Source organism: Epinephelus lanceolatus, chromosome 8 (assembly GCF_041903045.1).
Source record: "Epinephelus lanceolatus isolate andai-2023 chromosome 8, ASM4190304v1, whole genome shotgun sequence".
Taxonomy (NCBI): Eukaryota; Metazoa; Chordata; class Actinopteri; order Perciformes; family Serranidae; genus Epinephelus; species Epinephelus lanceolatus.
The window spans coordinates 10892002-10902157 of NC_135741.1; the positions used below are offsets into that span (position 1 = coordinate 10892002).

The window sequence follows — 10156 nt, forward strand, 5'->3', positions numbered from 1 at the left end:
TGCCTGCTGGTGCTTGACCTTCCCCTTGGAGGTCGCTCACCGACTCAATTACGCTCCCTATCTGCAGTCTGTCTGCAAACACCTGTTATCCTCCCACACTCCGCCACCCTCCGCCAATCCCACTTCAGCACATCTCATCCTCGGTGCGTCTGTTTAGAGGCAGTTGGGACGGGATGAGGACGGCTGATAGGGGAGGGAAGCGAGGCAGGGACAAATGATGGGGGAGTTAGGAGTGCATTACAGCACGTCATTTTAGTACAACAATCTTAAAAACTTTCCCTACCAAAACAGTTCATGTCAAGATTATTTCCGTTAGTGCTGGTTAAGATATATATATATACCTCAATGCATTCTCTCTTTTGACACCTCGGAGATTTGCTCAGCTGTTTTTACTGCACAGAATCATTTGGGAGCAGTAATGTCTTTTAATTTAACCGTATTGTAATGCTTTATTATGTCAGTGACTTAAATTAGAATTATTGTAATCCTGTTGTGTAACCCTCCAGCAGTTAAATCACACCTGCCTTTCAGCTGCCAGAAGAGATGTGTTTTTACCTGGTTGCTTTGTAAAATAATAGACAGTTGAAATGATACTAATATTAAAGAATAGCAGCCATTTCCAGCCGAATTAACACTTGTAGCAGTTTTGGACTCGCTGTATAAAGGACTGAGTGTTGCTCATAGTTACTGCATCGCGTTCATTATTGCTTTTGCACCTTTGAAACCTTGGTGTAACTAGATTACACCTACATTATTATGTAATGGATAGTGTTTTTCACGGCAGTGTCTACATGCACATCGCCGTCGGTTATTTCTGGGAATTATTTATTGCCTGAGATTTAAAGACAAAAGGGGCCAAAAAACTCTCCCGTCACGAGGAGGCAGTGGACGTTTGGGAAACAGCAAAACGGAGAATATTTTAGTGTTTCGTTTTTCATTGTTTCTTTTTATTGCCCTAAATCGACTGAAAACAGGACAGCTGTGATTGTTATACATGTCAGTTGCTGTGTCAGTAGTTATTGCCACGAAAAACAAAATTCTGCATTCATTCGTTTGTAGTCTCCTAACACTGGTACTGTACATTGTTCCTCTTTAAAAAACTAAGTCCCATGGACTCTCTACAGTTTTCATGCATATAAACATTTTCTTTGAAGATCAGCAGCATCTTACAAGGTCAATGGATGTTCATCTTTTAAATTATAAACAATAAATAAATACATGGTAATTAACAAATAAGCAAGTCTCCAATAAATACACAAAAATAAGGTAAATAAATAAATAGATAAATAGGTAGATAAATAAAGTATTTACATGATAAATAGATGGTATGCATCTAAACCGTGGGCGGAGCTTTGAGCGACATATAAAACAGACAAACAGAATAATTTGACTGTCACTTTGTAACTGAGGGTGTGTGAGTCCATACCTTCACTCTGAGGTAACACTGGCGGAGGGGGAGCACCTCAAACACTGGGTGAAGATTGCTCTTTAAGACTGGACGATGCACCATAAAGGCAGCAGAGTTTATGCAAGCCACCATGGTGGAGGAAGAACAACGAGAGTTTTCATTGCTATAGACAAGTCAACCGCACATGGCACTTATAACAATAGATCATTTGGTCTGGCTCCCAGTGTTTTAGTCCAAGTCTGTACATCAGGGTGAGACTATGAATTTGATGTGTGATAACCTGTTCAACAGGCCTGTTAAACGTTTTAAAATCTTGCAGAATTGAATTGAATGACCTATGGCCTATGATCGTGTATAGCTTATTGAAATTTGCTCTTTTTTTTCTCTTTTGAATACCCACAGTTACAAAGATGCTTTAGATCAACAAGGGATAATAAGCACAAAAAAATAAATTTAGAAAAATCAAATAGAAAAATAACATCCGTTGAATTGAAACATTGGTGTGGAAAAAAGGGGTTTGTCTTTTTAACCTTTTAAAATGATCTCCCTTTTTTGCAAATACTGTCATAGTTCACATTTTCATAAAAAGTTCATGTTGGCAGTTGCAAAAGAATTCAATTCTTAGCAAATAAAAAGCAGCATAAAAATACAAGAGGTCATTTTGTCTCTAAAAAACAAAAGAACACTGTTAGTCCTTTTTTATGTTTTTTTTTGTCATTTTCTCATTACTATTTGCTATAAAATATCAGGAATCTAAATATTATTACTATTGATATCAATATCATTATAGTCATTGATAAAAATTCACATGCCAGGCCTCATATATAATTGTGTGTGTGTAAGTGTGTCTGTGTGTGAGTGTATATGTGTGTGCACACGTGCGTACATTAATGTGTGTGTTTGTGTGTGTGTATTTGCATACATGTCTGTGTGAGTGTGTGTGTGTTTACATGTGCCCACGTCCGTACGAGCACATGTTGCTTAATTGTGTACAACTATCATCTACAGTCTCTATTTGGGGGAAGGTTGTTTGATTGTATGTTTCTGTGGACGATTAGCTACTGTGCAGGGAAAAAATCCAGCATCTTTTGAAATTGTCTTTGCCATAATCATTAGAGTTTCTTCACATAATCTCAGTGAAAATATTGCTTTCTAAAAAAAGGGAAGAAAAAAGGCATGGAGGGCAGAGTGAACAGGGTTATTGGTTGTGAACCGACAACAGGGGTTCAAAATTTTGCTTTTTCCTCGTGGTTAGTTTTCTGATCCAGAGTCGTCTTCGTCCGCAGAGCCCTTGAAGCAAGCTGACTCATAGTGCTTGTTCAGGTAGGACTTGAGAGCGAAGGTCTTATTGCAGCGCTTGCATCTGTAGTGCTTGAAGGCAGAGTGTGTTTGCATGTGGGCGCGGAGGTTTGAACGGTCAGCAAAGGCTTTGCCACAGTGTGCGCAGGCAAAGGGCTTCTCCCCCGTGTGTGAGCGCATGTGACCTTGAAGGAGCCACGGCCGGCTGAAGGCCTTGCTGCACACGTCGCACTTGTGCTTGAGGTCGTGGGTGAGGATGTGCATGGCCAACGCCGGCATGGACACGTACACTTTATTACAGGTGGGACACTTGCGGGCCATCTTGCTGTCCAGGCTGCGGTGCGTCTGCTTGTGTCTGCTGAGGTTGGAGGAGGTGGCGTACGTCTTGCCGCACTCGTTGCAGGTGTGGCGAGCCGTGCCAGATCCCCTCTCCTGAGCCCCGCCATTGGCACTGCTGCTTCTTGAGCCCCCTCCACGACTCTCGGTGTCTCCCTTCCTCCTCGAGCGCCCATCAGAGATGAAGAAGGCATCCATGGTGTAACCCTCGGCCAGGGCCTCCGATTCACCACTGTAGAAGCCGCTGGCTGTCATGCCAGACTGGGGGCTGTCGGGGTGCTTCAGGTCGGGGTCACAGTACTCCTCTCCGCTGCTCACCTGGGTGTAGAGGGGGTCCGACACCGGCGAAGCCAGCTTGTGCTCCATCTTCTTCTCCCCCTGGTATACAGATGGCGTGATGTAATCCTGGATGTAGCCTGAGTAAGAGACACACGCAAACACAGTTGGCCAGGGGTTGTGATGGATAAGGACACAGTGACATGCTGGTGATTACATGATTATCATCTTGGATGATTGCCCTTCGTAAAATGGTGAAAGAGTGAGTGGCAGCACAGAGCTAATTGCATTTTTTCCAGAACTCACAGGTTGTACGCACAATAGTGCAGTGATGCAGGGAAACATGACGCACTCAGCTGCATATAGGAAGGTTGCAATTTTACAGTGAGGATGAGCGCTAGATAATAGCTCATCAAAGAAGCCTCAGTGTAAGATGCGTATTAAAGCCCCTCTCAAATACAGTAGTCTCATTGATTAGACTTCCATTTCCTCATTTATGGCATGTCCTTCCTCTCTGGCTGTAGCCTCTCTGCATGCTTGTTTCATAGATGATCATGTTTCAACTCTAAATCTGAACCGTAAATATCTTATTTCTTCAGAATTTTTATTTTGGCATGGTTTTATTGTGTTTTTTAATCTGAGAGTTCCAAAAAAAAAAACATTCACCCAAAACAGGTTGCTTGTCTGATGTGAGAGTGCTTCATGTATTAATTGCTGTTTGCTTTTTGCTGCAAACAAATGCATTTTTTGGTCTTGGACCAAATTAACGTGTTACATCCTGCTGCTTACATCCTGTAGGATTTCATGCTACTTCATGAAGCACATTTCAACATGATGCAGCAAAGCACAAAGCACCACGAGTGATTTAAAATGTCTCCAATTGTACAGAGCATGATTTCAGAGAGATATATTTTTGTTGGCATCATTCATGTCTTTCCTTTCCTTTCAGAGCAGCCCAGTGCCAGAGGAGCTAAAAGGCTTGCTGGCAGCTAAATGCATCCAAACAGAACTCAATACATTCTTATGCTGTGACTCTTAGGAGCTGAATTAATACTAAATGCATTTTACCTCCAGGGTTGATATTCTGTCGGTTGAACATATGAGAGCAAATATAAAAGGTGGTGAAACTCCTTTCCTGAGAGAAATAGTGCATACTGCAGAAAAAAGCCATTCCCAGCACTGTGTGCAGCAAGCAGTGGAAATTAGGTATTGACTGCCTTTTAATGAAATTCAAAGTTTTGAACTGATCAATAGGCTATCATATGTAAAATAGTGCAGCTGTTGGAGAAGATAGAAATAGTGCGAGGAACAGATCAAGTATCTGCGGCGCACACAATAATAGTTTATTGAGCACAGTATGCTTGAGGCCTGATAATGTGCGACACGTTGTTTGTGAAGAGGGGTCACCTGTCTGCAGCAGCGAGCACACTAAAGCGCCTTCAAGAAACAGGGCCATTAAGAAATCAGTTGAAGTGCTCTCTTACTACAGCGTCTCCATTCCCAAGGGTTTCTGTTCACACACCCACTCTGTCAAAGACATGACCATGACACCCGGGGACAGGGAAACACCAGGCCTGTGCACACATTATTATGCTGCACTGCATGGGTTCACTGTTTTAAACTACGCAGATGGTGTTTGTCCAGGAGAGAGAGCAGCCTTTCCCTTCAAAAAACACTATTTAAAAAATAAGAAATATTTTTTTATGTATCTTTTTTTATTTAACTAAATTCTTACAGTTACAATTAAATGTACAAATGCTGCAGCTTCAATGATTATTGTTGCTACATCCACCTGTTTCACAGTCACACTGTAGCCTGGGGACCTGCGCTACATACGACAACATGGCCCTTATCTTTTTTTTTTTTTTTTTTGACAAAACATACTGTATCAATGTGAGCAGAGCTGTTTACTATATTTCAATTACCCAAGGTCAGACACAGAGCTCATCATTTAGGACTTGCGCTGTATCAGCCTTTACAGCTCATAGGCTCGTTCCTCTAATGCAAAGTAAGCATGTAATTAATGGACCCTCTCAGCCACCCCTCTTTGTTGTTCGACAGACACTCAAGTCAAATGTCTCCACAATGGGGGGAAAGAAAATCTCCTGGCACGGCAGAAGTGCTGATGTTAGGTATTTCAGCCACGCTGTGAATTCTTTTATTTTGCGTCTCTCTTTTTTTTTGGACTCAGCACGAAAAGATTCTTTTGTTCAAATTAAAAGCCTTTTGTCAACACCAGTGTGGGGCCTTATCGTGCTTTTCTCCTTTTTAATATAATGCTTATTTTTATAGTGTTGAACAATAGATTCAGGAACAATAGAGAGTGACAATAATTACACACACGGGTTATTTAATAATGATATTAAATGGTGCAGCAGGAAATCTGAATAACAATTATCACAAGTAAAATATTTCTGGTAAATATATAGAAAATGCATGTTTTTATTTCTTGCTTTAAATCTTATTTCTGATTCAGCAAACCATTTTACTTCACAAACCAGCCCAGACAGTTTTAATTCCACTAATCCCAATCCAACTAAAATTCACTGAGCCTTGTTATTGACACGGTTGAATAACAGGTGGGCATCATCACAACATTTAGCTGTGGACTGTGAAGCCTCTCTCGCTGTGGAAATATCCCAACAAATCACAACAAAGACACACATATGGCCCTCTAAACGTGGCCACAAAATGGAAGCGGCGAGCTTAAAGCAGAGCGTGAAAGTGAAGGTCGCCTTTCGGCTCAGACTGGAGCCGAATGTGACCGGTCCGTGTGTTGACCACAGTGCAGCTATGTGCCTTTCTTCATGTTTACTGTACAACCTCTGTCACGTGATCAGCCTCATTGCTGCCCCAAGCATTTTTGTCTCCTTTTCTCCTTCCCTTTGCTACCCCTTCAGCCCGGCTCCCTACCTCCCTCCGGCTCTACTGTACAGTGTGTTGATGTCTCTTGTGGCGGCGATAGGCCTGCATGGCTGAAACTCTAACCCCTGCTAGTTTTCAAATGCCCGGAAGGAAGAGAAAGATGTAGTGGAGCGATGGGGGTGGGGAGACTGTGCATGCTCCATTTGGATGGGAAGAGGGGGGCAAGGGAGGATTGGACCGTGATGGGAACTCAAGGACAATAACAGCTAAGGACAAATGTATCATCCGATACTCATCTCTCATATTCATGAATTTTTTAGTCCACATGATGACCAGATACAGTCAGCCTATGTGTGTTCAGCCACCACAGGGTTGGTGCAGTCATACAAATACGTAACTGGAGCTTCTCCTGATTATACACACGTTTGGTTCCCTATTTACATAAGCTAATCCGTGGCTGTGACCTGAATTGTGTCTGTCCTTCACTGGAGTCAAAAAACAAAAGTCTGGGAGCGGGGTGATGGGGGTGGGGTGCCACCGGAGAGGATTATTTCGGATATTGATGCAAAAATCAGCTGGCTGCATGTCTCATCTCACATTAATTTACACACTACGAGCATGTTATTGGCTGAAGCAAGAGAAAATCTCACAGCGACACAAAAACAAAAGAGGAAGCCATCTGTGCTTAGTGTGGAAATGTCAGGCATGCTGAAATCAGCACCGGAGCTTTCTACAGGCAGGAGTGCTAGCACATCTTTAACTGGAGTGGGGCAGACTGGAGGCATGTTAACTCACCATTCTCACTGAGACGAACCCCAAGGCTGGTCACCGAGTCTGTGATGGAGCGTGCAAAAGTGAACGAGTCGTCCAGGTGGTGATGATGATTGGAAGTGGCCACGTTGGACGAAGAGAAATCATCAAGCTTGATCTTCTTCACCAAAAATGAGCGGGGCATGTTTCAATGGATAAAAACACAGAGCTGAGAAAAACGCATGAGCAAAAATGAAAGACCCTCTGAGGAAGCACACGAGCAGAGCTGGCTGGACGGTAATCCTTGTGGTTAATGTGAAGACAACGGCCAAAAACATAAGATAAGAAAGAAAATGGAAACCAGTGGAGAACAAGGCTGACGGCAATGCTGTGTGATACTCTCTGGCTCCCCCAGCTTCCCCCAGAAAAATAAAAAAATAAAAAATAAAAGCGATCCTGTTCAGCACTGGATAGCTCCTGTGATGCAGCAGGCTTAAGGGACCAGTGAGGAAGAGAAGAGATGGAGACAGACAGAGAGAGGAGGGAGAGAGAGACTGTCAGACTAGCTGAGATCAGCAATCACGCCAGCCTTTATATGGGGCACAGGCAGTGGAAGATCAGGTGGTGCTGCGAAATGGAGCTGCTTAGCTTTAATCCATCAAATGTCCCCGGGGACACACATCAAATTACTACTGAACCGTCTGTGCATTCGCACACAGACAGAGGAGAAAGAACACAGCCAGACCCCCACTGCCCCCACTGCTGCTCCCCCTTCTCCTCCTCTCCCCTCCCTCTTTCACCCCGCTTATGCTCCATGCTCGGAGGAGGAGTAAAAGAGGAGGGCAGACAATGGAGATGTGGATGAGAGCACACTCAGTGTCCTGTCCCCCATTGTTTTCAGATGAAGTGGCACAGTTTATGTTTGCCTTGTACAGGCGCTGCCTCCCTCATGTCATCTCTGTTACCTCAAACAGCCTCAAATGTTGCCGTCCCTTTGACACACGGCACTGTACTCGCATGCTGAGAGCACACGTACAGTACAGGAGAGGTTATCTGAGTGTCTGGGAGTGCTGGACCTCTTTTAAAGCTGCACTGGATTCCAGCACTGTTGACAAGCAGGCTTCGGGGAAGTACTAGTGCTGCACTGCTCAGCTTCTCTCTCTCCCTCCCCATTACCACTGCACAGATGTGTGTCCTGCCATGCATGGCAGTGAATTATCTGATTAATTAATTACATCTTTTTTGATTAGGGTGAAATCTAGAATTAGATCCATGCTTGCTAAATTGGCTAAATATCACTGGGTTGGTTTTGTGTTTATGTGGACACGTTAGCTAACTCATTTTCTGTTACATTATGCACTGTATATTCATCACCGAGATCAGCGTTTGTTGTTCCCTTGTTAGAATAAATGAAAGTGAAATATTTAGACAGAAGAATTGAATCTTGTGGTAGTCTCCAAACATTTTCAAGTGAAACAGAAATTATGCACCTGTTTGATTCACCATCAACAGGAAACACTTGTCACAGCACTTGTTTAATTAATTCATGCCTCACAGCATTAAATCAACACATTTAATTACTATTAAAGGAAAATTAGCGCTTCTATTTCTGTACTATCACACATTATATCAGTGGAGGAAGTGTAGGCATTAGAAGATATTGTTGATTTATAGTCTCTACTGTTTTATTTTAGTTTATTCCATTGTGTGTACGAGCAGCAATGGTGGTAAAGTCATCAACATCAGGAAGGCATTGGAGGAGGAAATTCTCCTTTACAAAAATTTTTATTGATTAGTGATTATTATGATAATCATGTTTGTCATGTGTTACTGCTAATAGTTAGTTTGCCAAATGATTATTTTATTTGTTGTTTGTCTGGAGTGAAAATGTCCACTATAATTCTCTGGAAGTCCAACAGTTCAAAACCCAAAGTTATTTGATTTACAGTCAAATAAAACCAACAAAAAACAGAATAAATCCTAAGATGTAAGGAGCTGTAACCTGAGAACATTTAAATTTTTTGCCATCTGCAAATCAGTTGATGGACTAATTGTGTCAGCATTGTAATTTTACATCAATTTTAGTTTATTTAAATAGTCAAAAGACATTTCTATTCTGTAATAAGCCAACAGTGCCCCAATTAATTATCATAACAATTTATTTTTTAAATATATTTATCGAAAGTCACATGAAAAAAATGTCTAGCAAAAAAAAAAAAAAAAATCAAGACCCCTTGTAGATTAAAATAAATCCAGAATATCCCACAGCTGTTATTTTCCACCATAGATGAAATGCTCATCTTATAACTTATTTAATATATGTTGCATTTCCATGTCGAGCAGCTTGTGTTTGAGTGTGTTTGAAGGTGCCGTAGATTTATCCAGACATTTAGGGGTGCCCCCTGGCCGGGGTCGCTCTAAATCCTCCCTGCCACTGGCAGTGACCCTGCAGCTCGGTTGTGGCAGGCTTCAAGAGGGGAAGGTGTTAAATCAGGGAGGTCAGGATTTATCACACGCATGTGATTGTACATTACAGCACAAGTTCACGTTGCTGTCACCACGCCAAGCCTGTAGTGCGGAGGCAAGGACGAGAAAGGTCAGGGGAAGAATCATTGTCCTAAATGATGAGCTGTGGCGAGGAGGGGTTTTGTTTTTGTGGTGAAATACCTTTTTTTAATAAACACTGTTTTGTGCGAATCATCTTTGGAAAGCAGTATTTTAGCAAAGTAATCACATCCAACTCTTTAATTATCTAATTGCACCACAGGATACTTTACTCATCCAGCTTTCACATTCATGTGTTTGGGTTGTTGCAAAGATCATGATTTGTTCACGAAAAAAAAGCCTTTGTTGCTGCTGAATTATTTTTTATTCCTTGGAGCAGAGAGGTTAAATGAACACTGACCCTTTCTTGACTCATATTGAGCTTCTCGAGCAGCTGCTCAAACCGGACGCTTCGTGAACTACAGCTCACCTCTGTAGGAGAAGCTCTCATTATTCTTTGTACAGTGGCAATGGAGCACAGCCAGTTTGCTTCTTTAAAGTATAAACATGGCTGCGCTGCCATTAATATGATGAGCGGTGTGGAAATATTTAGGTGGTGGTAGTAGGACTGGGCAGTAATTCAATTACAGGCTGCATAATGCAGTTATTTTCATTATTGATTAATTGTTTAGTCCATGAATCTTCAAAAAATAGTGGAAAAACTACCAATTACAACTT

At 42.1% G+C, this 10156-nt stretch overlaps 1 protein-coding gene across 1 annotated transcript; it reads right to left on the reverse strand.

Moving 5' to 3' along the window:
- Nucleotides 1-2428: 2428 nt before the first annotated feature.
- On the reverse strand, nt 2429-7492 carry scrt2 (scratch family zinc finger 2). Its single transcript, XM_033629865.2, has 2 exons — nt 6980-7492; nt 2429-3459 (listed from the first exon to the last, which is right to left on the reverse strand). The coding sequence occupies exons 1-2, from the start codon at nt 7137-7139 to the stop codon at nt 2660-2662; spliced, it is 960 nt and encodes a 319-aa protein (XP_033485756.1). The 5' UTR covers nt 7140-7492; the 3' UTR covers nt 2429-2659.
- Nucleotides 7493-10156: the final 2664 nt, after the last annotated feature.